The sequence below is a fragment of the Lontra canadensis genome, unplaced genomic scaffold, assembly GCF_010015895.1.
Source record: "Lontra canadensis isolate GAN:19392208 unplaced genomic scaffold, GSC_riverotter_1.0 scaffold45, whole genome shotgun sequence".
Classification (NCBI taxonomy): domain Eukaryota; kingdom Metazoa; phylum Chordata; class Mammalia; order Carnivora; family Mustelidae; genus Lontra; species Lontra canadensis.
In genome coordinates this window covers 5125956-5143265 of record NW_022631039.1, presented here as the reverse complement: position 1 = coordinate 5143265, position 17310 = coordinate 5125956, and the positions used below count along the sequence as shown (strand labels likewise).

At 61.6% G+C, this 17310-nt stretch overlaps 1 protein-coding gene and 1 long non-coding RNA gene across 2 annotated transcripts in view; one reads left to right on the top strand and one right to left on the bottom strand.

Moving 5' to 3' along the window:
• Positions 1 to 565: 565 nt before the first annotated feature.
• LOC116876323 lies at positions 566 to 15927 on the top strand. Its single transcript, XR_004384374.1, has 3 exons — positions 566 to 653; positions 13841 to 13846; positions 15917 to 15927. It is a non-coding gene; the product is annotated as an uncharacterized LOC116876323 (long non-coding RNA).
• Positions 1507 to 17310, bottom strand: part of CASTOR2 (cytosolic arginine sensor for mTORC1 subunit 2) — a 46378-nt gene continuing 30574 nt past the window's right edge. Inside the window, exons 2-9 of the mRNA XM_032872388.1 lie at positions 15544 to 15614; positions 7616 to 7809; positions 7073 to 7205; positions 6442 to 6565; positions 5620 to 5730; positions 5270 to 5352; positions 1989 to 2083; positions 1507 to 1909 (exon numbers count right to left, since the gene is read on the bottom strand). Coding sequence (XP_032728279.1) covers positions 1844 to 1909; positions 1989 to 2083; positions 5270 to 5352; positions 5620 to 5730; positions 6442 to 6565; positions 7073 to 7205; positions 7616 to 7809; positions 15544 to 15614 — 877 coding nt within the window. The 3' untranslated portion in view covers positions 1507 to 1843. The remainder of the gene's footprint in view (positions 1910 to 1988; positions 2084 to 5269; positions 5353 to 5619; positions 5731 to 6441; positions 6566 to 7072; positions 7206 to 7615; positions 7810 to 15543; positions 15615 to 17310) is intronic.

The window sequence follows — 17310 nt, the reverse complement described above, 5'->3', positions numbered from 1 at the left end:
CCACTCGGCCACCGCCCCGGTTTGGAGCCAGCAAACAGTGGACACGTTTTGGTTGTTTTCGAGTTTTGTGCAAAATGAATTAACTTTAAAAAAAAAAAAAAGGAGAGGGTTCCTAATCAGTGCTTGGGCCCTGAGCATCTTCAAGGATCCAGACCCACGGCTCTTCCGTGGTGGGCTGCTGGGGCTCAGAGGGTCTTCTTCACGCTGGGAGAAGGGGGGACTGGGGCTCGCATAAGCCCTTCGCCTAAGGGAACGTCCTTTCTCCTCTGAGCTTCTCGGGAACGGCGCAGTCAGCCACGCTGCCTGAGAGAGAACACCAGGGAGGACAGGGGCCTCAAGGGAGCCTCTGGTCCAGCCCGCTCGGGAAGCACCCCCGGCTGAAGGGGAGGCTCAACCCATGCTCCCTGGTCAGCCTCCCAGGGGTACAAGACCTCCTCAGCTGGCCTGCCACCTGGCTGCCCACCGCCCCGTGGCCTCTGGGTCCCCTCTGATGTTCACACAGACCACGGCTCCCTGGGTGCCCGTCAGTGGGGCTGCCCCCCGCTGTGGGCGAGGCCTGGGGGGACCCTTGCCTTGCAACAGACCTCTGTGGCCCACTTCCTGCTCCAAAGAGAGGGCCCACACTCCTGGGACACCCCCCGATTCTCCTGCTTGTCCTGGGAGCCGCAGGGCACCAGCCGAATGATACTGAGCCCCTGGGCCCCCCGACAGAACTCAGTAGGCCCCATCCCCCGAAAACTGCCGCTAACCACAGCCTGGGCGCAAATATATTAAATAAGAAACTAAAACGTACGGTACAGTTTTCTCTATTAAGGCTCAGATAAGCTGCCCCCCCAGGTCAAGTACTCATGAGTGCCACAGTCCCCAGCTGAGGGGTGGGCAGGCAGGTGAGTTGGGGGCAGGGGCCTTCCACATCCCCCAAAAGTGGGGCGGGGGAGGGGGCAGGATATCAGGGGAGGCCTGTGCTGGTCTAGTCAACTGCTGGGGAGTGGGGGTGACCCAAGAAACCCCAGGTCCAGAATGCTGGGGATGCCCCCACTTGGGGGAAACCAAGGCTCTGCCTGCCCAGGTAGGGTCCAGGGAAAGCAAGAGGGGACAGGTGCTCATGCCCCAGGCTGGTGGGTCTCCCGGGAACCGCCCCCAGGAGCGAGTGCTTACGGTGGGGAGGGTCTGGACAGGGCCCCCTTGGCAGTCTTGCTGGGAGTCGGGGCACAGGCCCTGTGCATGGCAGGCGAGATTCTGGGCGGCGCGGGTCCTCCCCAGCTCGGGGCCCACCCAGGTTTGTCCGAGCTGCCCCAGCACGCGACCCAGGGGCCGCCCACTGGCCTCCACTCTGCGGGAACCAGCCCGGAGCTGATGGAACCAGAGACCAGCGACCACAACATCCAGCCCCAGGTCCTCACGGGGGCCTCCCTGGGCTCCATGAACTCAGCCCCGCTCGGCCAGCTCCCCAAGATGACATGAGAACCAGAACCCCATCTCGTAGGAGGGCCCTGCTTCCTTCAGCATCCGCCCCCCCGCTGTGGGCGAGGCCAGGTGGGAAGGTGGGTGGGCTCCCAAGCTCCCAGGGCCTCGGACGTCATTTTCTGGAGGAGGAGTCGGGGGGAGGAGGAGACTAGGGGCTCTCTGGAGGGTCTGGGGGCTCCAGGAAGGGCATGGGGAGGCCTTGGCTTGGGCGCCCCAGGCCTGGCAGGGGAAGCGATTGGGGGCGTCTCCCAGAGGCCCCTTCTTGGGGGCCCCTGGGGCCGATTTTCCAGTCTGAGAAATACTGCAAGAAGAATCTTCAGGGTGGGGGCTGGGCCCAGGCCTGGGGGGCGGACAGGGAGGAGGGAGGAGGTCCCCCCTAGTGCTTCTCTGCTTGGCTGACTTTCAGGGCGCTGATGACGGCACTGATGTTCTCCTCCGGCACCTGCGAGGGGGCAGGGGAGGCGAGAGCCGTGAGCCCGGCACTGGCGTCCCCTGCCCGGGGGCCAGTGCGGGACACTCACCAGCGCGTGGTCGAACTTGAAGGTACTGATGTAGTAGGCGGGGATGTCTGCGGCGGCCAGGGGCTCGGAGATCTGCGCCACGATGCCACATTCATCTGGGGACAGAGGCGGGGATGACGCTCAGCCAGCCTCCCTCCGGCCCTGGCCGCCTGCCACGCGGGTTCCCTGATGCCACGCCAGGATTCCCTGGTGCTCTGGCCCCCACACCCAGCAGCCTTCTCTGACCCCCCACCCCGCCCCCGTAACGAGCTCTCGTCCGCAGGGCTCCACAGAGCTGAGCTCTCTGCTCCCCTGCTCCCGGTCCCTACCACCTCGCGAGTTCTCCGCGACAGAGCAAGACGCGGTGTGGCCGAAGGGAGGACGTGGGTTCAGGCCCCCTTTCCTGTCGCCCTCTCTTTTCCTAGCCAGAAGACCATGGTCAAGTCACTTCCTCTTTGCGAGCACGGGGTTCCTCCCCAGAGTCCCCACTGGGAATGGGGCTTCTACCTCCCTCTAGACCTCCAAAGCGGGGGTGTATCCCCTCCTCACCCCCCGGCTCCCTGCCTGATTTGAAGGCACCACTCAAAGCTTCCTCCTCCAGGAAGACCTCCAGGGTCTGAGGACCACTCTGCCACCAACACAGCCCCTTCCAAGCTTTCACGTGGTTTCCCCCAAATCCATTATTCCGATTTTGACGACGATGCCTTTTCCCAACTGGGTGGGAGAGTCCAGATCGGGTCACCAGCCCTCTGCGCGGTTCTGAGGCTGGAGTCAGGGAACCGACCCGGGCTCCACACCTATGACACCCCACTGCCATCCCTTCCAGCCTCCCCTCTGCTCCTTCACTCCCTGGCCCAGCCCTGGACCTGTGCGGTGACTCTGGGCTCCTGCTTTCTGCTCGGTCTGCCGGGGCTCCCGGCTGGACACACAGGCCCTTGGTGGCTGGGCGAGCCCGGCATCTGGTGACTGTCTGTGCCACCGTGTGGTGGGGACGTGCAGTCTCCCCAAATCCTTTTGCTATGGACACAACTACTCCGACAGAAATGGAGGTTGGAGACGGGAGTCGAGAACGATGCTTTCCCGACTGCGGGTTTGGAACCCCCGTGTCACGTCAGTTTGGAAGGCCGGTGACCCGCACTTTGCAGAACGACAGGGATGGCCAAAGGGAAGCCCCGAGGGCGCGCGCAGCACAGAGCCGGGGCGAGGACGGAGCCACGTGCACCAGGCATGTTGGGTTTGGGGGGGGGGCTGCATTTACCCCAAAGCACGCTCACAAGCACGCGGAACCTGCCGGTCTGGAACCCTTCAGATTCTCGGCGAGCTGCTTCCCTGCCAGGGTCTTGCCGGCTGTCAGGGTGGCTCAGACCCCGCGCCGCCCTGCGAGGGCAGTTTTAGCGGTCGGCCGGGAGGCCAGCACCACCGGCAACACATCTGGACACGTCATCGCGTTCCGTGACTGTCTTACAGGCAGTCCTCTGAAGGACTCGGGCTCCTGGTCGCCCCCCGGCTGCTCCCCGGCCTGCGGGAGCTCAGCTGCTCCCCACTGCCTACAGGAAGACATGGCGGCAGACCTCTCGGTCCGGCATCAGGACTCCGTCCCTCTGCCTGTGCTGACCTGGCTGGGTTCTTCTACCCTGCCTACCTTTGGAGCCTGCTCCCCGGGCACGGCCACCTGGAGCCATGTGGGTCCCGCAGACAGGTGCTGCTGCGTCCTACCTCCCCTTCCCCCCAAAGCCCCCCCACCCCCGGTCACCTTCTCTGGGGAGCCTTCTCCTGGGCCACTTGGACCTTACATGTGACGCTGACAGCAGAGCACCCGGTACAACAGACACGCACGGGTGCTCCCCACCCAGGGGAGGGATCCACCATCCTCATTAGGATGGCGTATTAGGGAACCTGCCTGTGGCCATGCTTGTTTCTAACAACCTCCTTGATGAGGAGTTGTTCCAGGGCTCAATCCCCACGACCCAGCACTGGGCAGCCAGGGTGGGCGGGAGAAATGTTAGGGTCTGTGGCAAAGGAGGCCCCTACCCCCACGCCGAGAGGCAGACTGGTCGCCAGGGTTGGGCCAGGAGCCTTCAGTGTACACTTCCTCGCACTCCACAGAGCGGCCTGCTGTTCTGCCCCCAGGACGGCTCTGGCTTTGGCCTTGACGCGAGCAGAGTCAGGGGGACCCGTCCTGTCCTGCTAGTGACCATCACCTGCAAGCGCGTCCACGGGCAGGTGAGGCGGGAGGCAGAACCTGGCTCCCTCACCGCCCCCCCGTCCCCAGGTCAACATACGCTGCCACCTCTGTCTCCTGTCCTAGGAACGGGCGTCCGAGGGCCGACGTGATGGCCCCTGGAGCAGTCTGGGCTTCGTCGGGAAGGTCCTTCCCTCTGTCTGTGGGAACTCAGGGTTCACCGATCCCACCCAGGTCTGTGGACGACGTTTTCCAGAGACAACTGATAGCCTGTCCTGGGTTCCAGCTCTGGGGTCTAATAGGTCTAGCTGCAGGAAATCATTTCTGATCGGTGCATCCCTGACAGTGGGGCTGGCGGCCTCCAACCGGCCCCGGGCCAATCAGTGCCCTGCAGGCCTGCTAACCCCCGAGGACCCTGAGCCCCACGGCCCCCTGAACACGCTTGTGGACAGAACTCGCCCCCAACGGCGCTGTTCGGGCAGCTGTGGAAACTGAGGCTCGAGACTCTCAGGGACTCTCGACAGAGGTCCTGTGTAGGGTCAGCTCGTCGTTGCGGAGAAGCAGCTCCTTCCGGGACAGGAACGGCGAGGTATTTCGGGGTGAGTGCTGGGGTATCCGAGTCTGACTGCGATGGCATTTATTTACGTGAAGGACCCTCATCTGAACCACGGCCGCGGCCTGGGAGCCGCTGGGACTCACAGGTGACATTTTCCCTTCTCCACTGCAGACTCCACGCCCAGCACAGAGCCCAGCAGCAGGGCCCGAACTCATGACCCTGAGACCAGGACCTGAGCTGAGATCAAGAGTCGTTAGCTTAGCTGCCTGAGCCTCCCGGGCCTCCCTTCCCTTTCTGTTTGTCTCTGGCCCCCGGCGTGCTAACAAATGGCAGGAAGGCGCTCTCCAAGGCCGGGAGAGGTACAACTGCTTTGCCTGAAGGCGCTCCTCCCGCCCTCTTGTCTGGAGCCCTGTGCCTCCTGTCACTCGCCGGTCAAGGGCCACGGACGCCGGCTCCCCCAGCCTCAGTCCCCCCAGCTGCACCGCAGGATGAGTGAGCCCGGATGGAATGCGCGCGGAGACGCTAGGCCCCCCGCCCGCTGGTGCGGCACCCCCCGGGGCTCACCAAATCCCAGGGGCTGTCCTCCGATCCGCACCATCTTCCAGAGCTCTCCAGACGCGCTCGTGAACAACAGATTACTAGGGAACCTTAACAAGGAGAGAAAGGGAGAAACCCCAGAGGCTGACGTCGGTCGCGGTCCCTTGGTGGAGTGGTGGCTACCCTTGGGATGATGAGGGGTCTCGAGGCCCTGCCTGAGTGCCCCCCTCGTCTGGGGGGAACGGGAAGGCAGGGCTGGGAGTGTGTTTCTGAACACTGCCCCTCCCCCACGGCCAGTCCCAGAGAGGAGGCCGAGGGACCCCAGGCCATCACCTCTCTGAGCTGCTTGTGGTCAGTAAGTAAGAAGCGCCACTCACCTCTGCTGGGTCTGCACGTCCATCACCAGGGAGATGTAGCCCTCAATGAGGGAGAAGGAGAAGAACCGGATGTGGCCACAGTCCTCCCCGGTAGCCATGGGGTCCTTCACTCTGGGGGCCGGGGGATGGGGTGGTGAGGGGGACAGTGGACCCTGACCATGCCCAGATCCCCACCTGGTCTGCTCGCCTGCCTACCGGCCTGGAAGAGCTGGGGCCAAGTCCTGGCCCCAATCCTGACCCTGAACCTCTGGCCCCAGCCTCGGTCTCCCTACCTGAGGCGGACGAGTCTGTGGCGTTCACGGAGGCGAGCACCATACTTCCTGGAGCCCAAGACCCAGCCGGCCCTCGCTGCAGACCACCCCCGCTCCTTCCTGGACAGGGTTTCTCTGTCCCTGTGCTGACCCACATCTCGGGACACAGTCTGTGGTCCCTGCCAGCTCACTGGTCCCTGGTCCCAGCCCAATAAAATCCGAGAAAAAAAGGCAACAAAGCCTAATGTCCGCCAAACAGAAGAGCCCTGGGCTCCTGGCGCCCCTACAGACCGGGCTTGCCACTGGAGCTCTGGGGATGGTGAGTGGGGACGGAATCCGTGGACATGTGCCCCTGGGGCTTCACCATGCTTTGGGGTTCCCGAGGAAGGATGTCTCCTCAATCAGAGCATGGCTTTGGGGTACAGTTGTGACCCCCTGCCCTAGACCAGCTTCCAGGACAGGTGGTAGCTCAGTGTCTCCCCACTCAGACCAGGGCTCCCAGGCAGAGCTGTGACCCCTTGGCCTCCCTGGCCTGCCCTGCAGCCTCTCCCGTCCAAGGGGGGGGCCGTACCCATTGGAGTAGAACATGACGTCCATGAGAAGTGTGGCGACCGCAGGCAGCGTGTCAGGGTCCAGGCTGGTGACACAGAACCTGTTGCTCGGGCTGGACAGAGGGTGGATGACAGGTCTCTGGACTGTGAGAGCAAAGACAGTGGGCGCTGAGGTTGGGAGGAGGAGTGGCACGGGGCAGGAGGAGGGCCCAGGACAAGAGGTGGGGTGAGCCGGCAGCTGCTCTGGGGGACCTGGCCCCTGTGCCTTCTCCAGCCTCCAGTACATTCACTCACGGCTCTCCTGATTCTCCGGCTCACTGCCAGACCCCTGGGCCTTTGCACGTGCCTCGCTGGCTGCCTGGAATGAATGCCCTTGCTAACCTCTACCACTTGGCTGAGCTCCTACTTAGGCTCCAACCTTCAGTTCGAGAGTCGCTGCCTCTGGGAAGCCCATCTTGATACCCTGGATGGGTGAGGAGTGGCCTCTGGACATCGCCGTCTGTGTCCCCTTCCCGTCTTTGCTAGACCTTGAGAGCAGGGTCTGACCCTGTGTTATACTTGGTGCTTTGTGAATGTTCTGAGAACGGGGCTGCTCTAGGGTAGGCCCTGGGGACTTCTCGAGGTCTCCCCGGCAGAGCCTCCTCAACTCACCCATCTTGGGCTTCACGAAGCCATTGGTGATGCCAAGGTTCTCAGCAGCTACCGTCTCACCGTTGACGACCCGCAGGATGGTGAACTCTGATGACAAGGTGTGAGTGACAAAGGGCAGGTCCCGTTCACGCACCTACGGACGGGGAGTCAAGGATGTTGGTATCCCGTGGTCCCTGGGGGGGCACCTCCCTTCACTCTGAGATTTTGTTACCCGAACCAGCTTCTTCCATCCCTCCCGCCATGCTCGTGGGGGATGGGAGTCTGGAACCGCTGCGGCCTGTGAGCAGACACTCTTGCCATCCCCACCCTCGTGTGCCCTCACAGCCCAGGCTCCGGGTCCAAGCCAGCATGGTCTGCAACAAGCACTTGGTGTATGGGGCTGAATGGAGCCCTGCAGTCCCACCCGGGGCCTGTTGACACTTGAGCCATGACCCCGAGGTACCCTTGACCTCTCTCTGAGCTGACCATGCAACGGGGGGGGGGGGGCACAGAACCCTGTAGATGATGCCACCCAAGGCCCCAGGGTGCGGGGCCCCGGCTCACCAGGATGAAGTCCGTCTGGTAGGTGGAGAGCATGAACACGGAGATGTTCTGGTCTGCCAGTGGGGCGATGACCGACTTGGCAATCTTGGTGACACCGATGGGCTGCGAGCTGGAGAAGCTGCCCCCGCCCGACACCACGTTCAAGGCCAGCCAGGTGGCGTCCGCCACACTCAGGTGCTCCGAGGAGGGCAGCTCTGCATGGGGAGGAAGGGGACGACACATGGAAGGCGGGTCTGTGACTATGACGGGTCCTCCGGGCAGGGGACAGGGCTGGCTGCCTGCCAGCCCCTGCCATCGGGCCTCGGTTCCCTTGTCTGTCAGAGCAGAATGGAATCAGAGGTCCCAGCCTGGGAGGACCGAGCAGGGAAGGCCCTCAGAGGACCTCAGACGTGCCGACCGCTGGGCAGGGCGGGAGCTGGGGTGACAAGTGGCTCATCTGTGTTTGGCTTCCGCTGTCCCACCCGTGGAATGATGGGCGTCCAGCAGCGAGTAATGATCTTACCTCCAGGTCCCACTATGCTGCTGCCCTCAAATGGGTGGAACAGGCCCCTGGTGTTTTTTTTTTTTTTTTTAAGATGTACTTATTTCTTTGAGAGAGAGAGTGAACGAGCGTGTGCACAGGGGTCGGGGGGCAGGCGGAGAGAGAACCTTGCGCAGACTCCCTGCTGAGTGTGGAGTCCCACACAGGGCTTGATCCCACGACCCTGAGACCAGGACCTGAGCCGAAACCAAGAGTCGGACGCCTAACTGACTGAGCCAGCCAGGCAGCCCCGCATCTCCTTCCTCCTGGTTTTCATACTGGTTCCCGGGAACCTCCGGGGAGCTGGGGTAGAGGAGAAGCCAGAAGACAGGGTGGGGGTAGCCTGGGATTTCTCTCCCTGCTCTGGGGGAACACACAGCTCCGGGGGGCTCCAAAGGACGCCACCTTTTGGCAACAGTGATTGTCACCCAAGTCCCTCCCCCAGAGAGCTCAGGGATCCTGGGGTTGGCGCGGGCAGGGGCAGGTGGAGGAGGGTCCAAGTGGCAGCAGTCACCGTCTCCTCGACCAGCTCACAAACCCCCGGAATCCAAATGCTCACGACTCTGCCTGGTCCCGCAGAGAGCGTGCCCAGGGGGGCCTGCCCACGTGACACGGGTACACGCGTGTGCACGTGTCTCCACCAACACACGCTGCACGCGGGACGTGCCTCACGGGGTCACCACTCGCATGGTAACCACAGCCTGGTGCGCCCAACCGGTCCCGCTGGCTGAGAAGGGGCCGTCCTGGCCTGGCCTGCTGGAGAGGCAGGCGGCTTCCCAGGAAAGGGGAAAGCTTTGGGAGGAAGAGCGGGAGGAAAGGCGTTTAAGGGGCCCTGGGCCTCGGGCTTTGGCGTCCGGTCTGTTACGTGGGTGTTGGAAGAGAAATAGTCTGACGGCCACAGGAAAACTCCCCAGAAACAGCGGCTCGATTCTGAAATTCTAAGGGGCCTGGACCTGGGGAGAACGCTGCGAGCCCCCAATCCTACCATCTATTTCAGAGACAGCCCCAAGAGCCGCTGAGGGCCGGGGTATCCTGATGGTCCAGCCTTGCTCAACGCTCAGCCCAGGGCTTCCCCGGAGCTGGGTGTGAGCCACGCAGCCGCGACGGGGGCCGTCATTTTAACGTATTTAACGCTGGATGCTTGAAAACGCCCCTTTCCATTAGGGCAGAACCCCTTCAGCCCTCTTGGGAAAACCCTGGAAGGGTCCGTTATGTCTTAAGTCGCTGCCTATTAACAAGAGACCACACCGGCATTTGCGAACCGGCCCTCTGCCAGCAGCTGCCAGGGTCCTCGTGACCCCAAACCACCCAGCGGCTTCCCGCATCCTTCGGAGAAGAGCCCAAGTCCTTTTCCCCAGAGAGCTCTGTGCGGAGAAAGGGAGGGGTACGTCTACACCCGCACTGCCCCCAGACCGTAGCCGCTCACTGTGGCTTCAGAGCGACAGAAGAACGTGGCTAATGCAACAGAAAAGATCGTATGTTTTATTTCACTTTGATTCATTTTGCTTCTGAGAAGTGCACGTGGTGCACGGCTACCATGTGGGATGGTGGCCTCGTCTATGCCCGGCACGTGGCGCGCAGGGGTGCGAGAGGAGGATGAGGGCTGGTGGGGGGCAGCCGGCCCTGCCTCTGTGCTCTGTCCGGGCCCCACGTTCCCACCCACCTGCCTTCCCCACTCCTCTGTCGGGGCTCGGTCACCCTGCCGGGCCCGAGGTTGGGGGTGGCCTTCAGCATCATCCCTTGCTCCCATACCCCACCTCCCAGGATTGGGCCACCGGGCCCCAGTGGGGAGCAAGTGCCATTCCCAGCCCCAGCCCCCCAGTGGGGACAGGGCATCCGCTGCCCATCAGCTTACGGACGCACAACGGGCTGTGTGATGTCAGCCCCGCCCCCGCTGGGCAGAGTAGGCTGTGGGGTCCTGTGAGCTCAGGGAGGCGGAGGGCAAAGTACGCCAGCTTCAGGCTGGGACAGCGACAGACTCTAGTCCGGGCTCCAGCCGCCCTGGCGGAGGCTGCCAGGACGCTGCGGCAGGTCCAGTGGGGAAGGCGTGTCCCCCTCAGTCGGTGAAGTGCTGGGGTGTGTGCATTTTTAAGGGGCACTGGTGCAGACACGGCTCTGCTCTGGGGAGTCTCTTGGTGGGTTTGGATGCGTCCCAGGGAGAAGCCCAGGCCTGGAGCAAGCTGAGCATGGGGATGTGGGATGGTGGGGGGCTGAGGGGGCGGGGGACAGAGGACTTCAGGGCTGTCCAACTGCTGGCCAGTCTGAGCAGCAAGCGGGTCGGCCGGGATGGGTCTGCCCGCCCTGCTCCAGGCCTCGGGGCCAGCCACTCCTGACTCTCGGCCCTGGGTAGAACCCACGGACGGTGGTCAGCTCGGACCAGAGGTCTCCCCTCGGATCCTCTCAGAAGTGTGAGTTTCATCAGAGGAGCAAAGGCAGCTGGAAGCCACAGTGTTCGCTGCTTCTGGCCTCTGGGATCTGCAATACCGGGGCGGGGGGGAGGGGGGGCCTGTCCGGGGCCCATCCTCACCCCGGGCCAAGCCTCGGGGGAACAAGGCGCCATTTTTGGGGCTGTGGAGATGAGCTCCAGGAGGCTGACCAGGAGACCGCAAGCCTGCCCGTCCCTAGAGGAAAAGTGGACCCATTCCAAGACTAAGGTGGGTTGTTTCTGTCACCGCACACAGCACAGGCCCTTACAAATAGCCTCTGGGAGCCGCATACGCTTTGTGGTGGTGGAGGTTAACGGTGTCTTATCACCCCCCAGCCACAGACTGGGGTAGCTCTGCAGCTGGGTAGAGCCCTCCCCCTGCCCTCCTCATGGTACCCAACCCCCTGCCCCGGGCCTCCCCTGTTCCGGCTGCAGGACCTGCGCGTCCCTGCGTGACACGGCTGTGTGTGCCCCACCCAGCCTGTGTTTCTCGGGCTTCTCCTGCCCTGCCCGCAGCAGGGTCAAGGGTCCCGGGGTCAGGCGGAGGGGGAGGTGTTTAATCTGCCTTGACTCTGGGCAACGTCAACGCCCCTCAGTTTCTTAGCTGCAAACGCAGAAGGAGGAAATTGGGATGGGCTCCAGAAGATGCTTCTGGGATTAAATGAGATAATCCCCACACCAAGTGCTTAGCTGAGTGCCTGGCGTCTGAGTGCTTCCCGAGCACCAGCGCCTCTTCCGTCCGCACGCTGATGCTGGATTCTCGATGGCAGCTGGGCGACGCGCAGCCGGAGGGGTACAAATGAGCAGTTTCACTGCAAAGGAGGCGCTGACACGCGTGGCAGAGACCAACGCCGCAGGCCAGCGTGCGACCCCCAAACGCCGGGTGCTCCCCAAACTGCAGCGACGGGGCTGGGCAGAGGAACCCCGGTTCATCCACGACAGAGAGACACCTCTCGAGCGCATGCGCGTCCCATGGCCACATGGGCGCCCTGCAGAAGGGACGGGCGCTCCTGTGTTCGGGGGGAGGCCCCGGGGAGTTGGGCAGCTGGCCAGAACCACAAGCCGTGCAGGTGGCAGAGCAGGATCTGAACCTGGGTCTTCCCGTCCGCGCTAACGGGGAGGCCAGGAGTCGCTTCTGGACGACATCCTCCCCCGGCCTCTGGACGACATCCTCCCCCGGCCTCTGGACGACATCCTCCCCCTGCCTCTGGACCAGCGCGCGTGCGAGAGACACTGCGCTCCCGTAATCGTACACGGTTCAGCCCCGAGTGCCGACCAGGAATCGTGGCCTGGAAGCGGCACCCCCTACGCAGCAGTCGCAGGGTTGCAGACCCCTCCTCTCAGCCCCTGCTGGATGAATCATTTACACTGGTTTTTCTCCCCCTCCCGGAGCCGCCTTCCCCACATTGAAGACACTATTACTGCTCTGGCCACCGGAAGAGGCCTGGGGAGAGGCCAAGTGATTATTAACAGCTCCAGGGAAAGTCGGGGTTTCAAGATTGTGGGTAATTCCCTCCCTGGGTCAGTCAGGGTCTCAGCCTAGGCCTGAAGATCTCACTTCGGACAAAGCCTGCTTATTTGCCCTCTAGGGAGGCCCCCACGTCACACTCTCTCCCCTCCGCATACTCACCCCAGGTGCCTCTTCCTGAGTCCAGCCTCAATGACGACTCTCTCCCGCTCAACAACCTTCAATGGCTCCCTACTGCCTGCAGAACAGGGTCCAAATGGACCCTGCTCACTCTTTTTTAAATTTGAACCTGTCTTTCCATCTACTTTTTGAACCTGGTCTCTGCTTCTGCTTCCAGACTTACTCATACATCCCCACCTGACATGCTCTCTCCCTCCTTAGCCCTTCAAGGGCAGCAAAAACGGCCTCCTCCAGGAAGCCTTCCCTGACTACCTAAGCTCCCCCAAAGTCTCCTCTTCCGAGCTCCCAGAAAGGGACATGCTGAAAGCTCACCAGTTCTTCCAGACGTAAATACAGTGTGAGGCTCCCTGCTGGTTCGCGGTGCAGCTCAGGAAAAAGTCCCAGGTAAATTCAGATTTTGAATCTTTCTTGATTCCTGCTCTGTCCTCACTGCGCCAGCCTCCTTACTCTGCTCTCCTCCAGGCAAGCCCTTCAAGGTCAGATAAGACTCTTCACTGGCTCCCCCTTGCCTCTGTCTCTCCTGGCCTCCCTCGTCCCATCTCCCCCTCTCTGTCTTCTCCCCTGCATGCCCAGTGACCCCCCATTCTAGAAGCCTCCCCACTCCCAGTGTCATAGATTTCACCGGGTGGGCTCATTAGTTATTTAGTTGGGTTTGCCTCAAGCACTGCCTCCTCTGGGGAGTCCTCCTGGACTGCACTTCTGCCAGCCGGGTTGGGTGCCACTCTCTATTGATACCGTAATTCTGGTTCCTGTGTTTCTGTCCTCCCAGAGCCGTAAGCCCCTGAGGGGCAAAGTCCGGATTCCTGCCCTTCTGCTCTCCCCGGCCTCGGGCCCGGCCCCTGGAGGCATCCGGAGAGGACACCGGCCGCGCGACAGCCTTTTCTGCACTTCAGGTTCCTTGTCTATAAAATGCAGTTAGCAAGAGTCTTTCCCAGGGCTTATATACCACAGTGTCCGCAGCCAGAAGCCCCGCTGGGGCAGGGAGGGAAGTCGGAATAGGTCGATTCAGGCCCCTCACGGATCCACTCTGCTGGCTTGCTTACTATTCCAAGGGTCCCTCCTATGGGCTCTCCCGCACAGCACCCACCGCAACCACGACTGACCGCGTCACTGGCTGGCAGACCCCGAGGCTCATGGGGTCAGCGGGGCTCTGTCAGTGCTGCCTCCTGCAAGCCCGGGGGGCAGGCGGTGCTGGCTGGGGACAGGCAGCCATTCACCTGCGCGATGCCTCCCAGGGGACTGAGGATTCCTACAAACGTGGGTTTCCAGGGCCTGCAAAACCGGCCCCCTGGGTCCTGCGGCCACAGCCTTCCTCTGTCCCTGGTCGCCGCATTTGCTCGTTTGTGGCCTCGAGATGGAGCTAGCTTGTCTCGTCTGGGGAGACGGAGCCATGAGGGTATCTGCTCCTAGAGCAGAGACATCCTGGGGCATCCTTTCTGCGTCCGAAGTGCCGTGCTTCTCGGCAGGACCCACACAAAGATGGAGATGGGTTTGGGTTGCCCAAGTGTACATTCTTCACGGGACCGTGCTTTGTGGTTAGGGCAAAAGTTCCTGTTTGTGGCTCCTGGGCTCCCAAAAGGTCTGGGCATGGATGAATGACGGACCAGAGAGACATCTTCGATGATGGGGTAGGGGCGCGTAAGGACGACAGAGCGTAGGGGTGAAGTCAATTCTTCCAAGGCTCCCCTCGTTCACCAGCGAGGATGTCTAAAAAGGCAGCCCCCCTCCACCTGTGCTAAGAACCACACAAACAGCTTCCGACCCCGGAACGCCAGGTCTCAGACCCCATTTTAGGAATCAGCCGGACTGAGAATAAAGGTAAAAAATGTGTCCCTGGAGAACCATGAATGCCCACTTGGACTCTAAGTGCAGGGGACCGGGCAAGGAGGCGGGTCACATCCACCACGGCGTGGACCGTGAGAGGCCGCGACATCACAGGAAACGTTACATCACGGTGTCAGGGACAAGCACTTCTCTCCGGGACAGGACGGCACGCAGATTAAACAGAGACAACTCATGTCCCGTGCAATTGGAAAGAGAAACACGAAAGAGTGACCAGGAGTTGCCTTTGGGGTGGAATGAGGTTTTTATAAAAATGCGGACTCAGGGCTTTCCAGAAGGGAACTGGGGGGCCCCGAGGGAATGCCGGCTCTGGGGGGAGCCCCGCTCCGTGGCTGTGGGCCTGGTCACCTGACCTCCCCTCCGCTCGCAGCCTCCACGCCGGCGGGACGTGAACACACCCCGTTCTCATAAATGAGTGGGCAGCGGGCAGCGCAAACGGACGCTCGCTGTCGCGTTAGACCAGGACCAACATAATAAACCTACGGGGGGACACGGCGGAGAAGGGGGATGGGGAGTGATGTCAACGGAGATGAGGTTGTTTTGGGGGGAGGGAAGATGTTGGAGGGCGTGGCCACACAACCCCGTGCACATCACAGACCGCTGAACCGGACACTTTAAAAGGGTGCATGTTTGCTACGTGAATTGTATTTCAGCCTTGAAAACGGACACACGCGAAGGAAGGAAGAGCAGCAGGGCTTACAGGAGCCCTGACCGGGAACCAGGGACTGAGGACCGACAGCCTCTCACTCAGCGGTGGGAGCTCAGTGAAACAAGCCCTGGGTTGTAGCTACTTTCTCCATAGCCTGTAGTTCCCAGCTGGGTAAGCACGCTGTCTTACTGACCCTTTTAGCTCTGGGGCCTTTCCCGGGGCAGTTTCATCAGTGGAAAGGAAGGGGAGCAGCCACGGCACAGGGAGAGAAGAAAACAGACTCTGTGCTGATTTTCTAACCCACTTGCCAGAAGGAGACGGAGGCAAAAATAAGGTGGCAGGTGGGGGGGAGGGAGAAATAAGGCGGTGGTTGGTAGCAGAAATAAGGCAGGGGGCAGGAGCAGAAATAAGGCAGCGGGCAGGAGCAGCAATGTCTGGGGTACTTTTGTAGCAACATGGACGGGACTGGAAGAGATGATGCTGAGTGAAATAAGTCAAGCAGAGAGAGTCAAGTATCATATGGCTTCACTGATTTGTGGAGCATAACAAATAACACGGAGGACAAGGGGAGATGGAGAGGAGAAGGGAGTTGGGGGAAACTGGAAGGGGAGGTGACCCATGAGAGACTGTGGACTCTGAGAAACAATCTGAGGGGTCTGAAGGGGCGGGGGGTGGGAGGTTGGGGGAACCAGGTGGTGGGTATTGGAGAGGGCACGGGTTGCATGGAGCACTGGGTGTGGTGCAAAAATAATGAATACTGTTACGCTGAAAATTTAAAAAAAAAATAGTATAACCAAAAAAAAAAAAAAAAAAAAGAAATGTCTGGGGTGATAGAAGCACTTACCTAGGAACCCCTCCTCGTCAACAATGATGGTGTAATCCTCCGGCGTCTCAGTCAGACTGAAGAACTTGCACCTGGATGGTGGACAGACAGACAGAATATCACCGTTAGTCCCACTTCAGACCGCAGGACCCTGGGACCCTGTGGGAGATGACTCGGTTTACCCAGAGCTCTGACCCGAGGCTGCCACGTGACCTGCAGTGAGCTGTGTATCGTCCCCTCCGCTGCCCTCCAGTTCTGACTCCGGAGGTCTCAGAGAGGCTGGTCGTCCCCTCTGCACCGCCCCCACCAACCTTTGTGGACCCCTGAGCTGGCCAGCCTCTAGGTCCCCATACAGCTCAGGGGTCCTCGATCCCACTTTTCCCCGTGGAAGCAGCAGCTGAGGGAAGAATGGCAGGGACCTGGGAGGAGAACTGTCTTTTCTGTAGGAGCCCCACACCTCGACTTCTGGGCCTCTGCTGCGGCCCACCCCAGGCCCCCCACACCCGTGGGTCCCAGCCCCTCTCCTCACCAACTCGAGAGTCCCCATGGTCATTTAAGACCTAAGTCAAGTCATCCGACCAACAGCCCAGACTTTAGGGTACTTCTCTTCTGTGCCCAAGAACGGGGTGTGGCCACCTGTGCGGCTGGGGTTGGGGGTGGCGGCACGGATCCCCGGATTGTCCCCGGCATCTTTGGCGATGCTGGCTTAGCCTAGGGTGTATGTGTACGTTGCCCTTTCTGCCCCAAACAAGACGATCGGTTTCCCAAGGCCGGGGCTCCCACTCACTCTGTCCCTCTGTATCTTGTCCCCAAGTTCATTCTTAGTGCCTGGCAGACACGCGGGGCTCGGTGGCTTTCTGCGGCCAGGTTGGGGGGTGGTCACCGCCCCTCACTGCCTGTCTCCCTGTCCCTGCTCCAGCTAGAACGGCCCCCGGAACACCTGCAGGGAGAGACGGCGCGCGGCACGAACAGCGGCGAGCAGGAAACAGCCTGTGGTCATTTATCTGGCGTCACTCGGGCTCTTGAGCGCGAGGCCCGGCGCGGTCTCCGTGCCCAACGTGTAAAACGCATCCATCACGGGAAGCCCTACCAGAAAGAGGACCAACCGGGAACCCCCGCAGGGGCCCAAACGGCACTTCTACAAAGATTCGAAGGGAAGACAATCCTGAAGGGGATGCGGGGCTGTAGGGCAGGGGGGTGGAGGGAGGTGGGGCTGGCCCACCTCCGGTCAGGGCCCTGTGGCACCAGAGCCCAGCCACACAACCTCCCTGGTGCCCTGTGTGCTTCGTCCTTGAATTTTTTCACAAGGAACGGGAAGGCAAAAAGGCACAGCCCGTGGGAGGAGGCGGCAGCTTCTCCTGAAGGGAAACACACACAGACCACGTGACTCGGCAACCCCGCGCTTGGGGGACCAGCGGAGAACTGAACACCCAGGAACACCCAGGACCACGCCGAGACCCGCGTGCCGGTGTTTACGGCCTTTCTTGGTGCTCGCCCCAAGCTGGGAACACGTCCAGTGTCGGCCCCTCAGCTGGAGACCCGGTGGCCCATCGGCCCCACGGACACCGGTCAGCAACCCAAGGGGTAAATTACCGGTTCGCACAGTAACATGGGTGGATCGTGTGTTTTGCCGAAGTTAAAGCAAGACTCAAATCAGACACGTTCCCTGATTCCATTTCGAGGACATTCTGGGAGAGATGCAAGGCTAGGGACAGAGAAGGGAGCCACGGGTGCTAGGGGCTGGGTTGGGGTCCACTTTAGAAGGGCATCGGAGAACTTTCTGGGGTG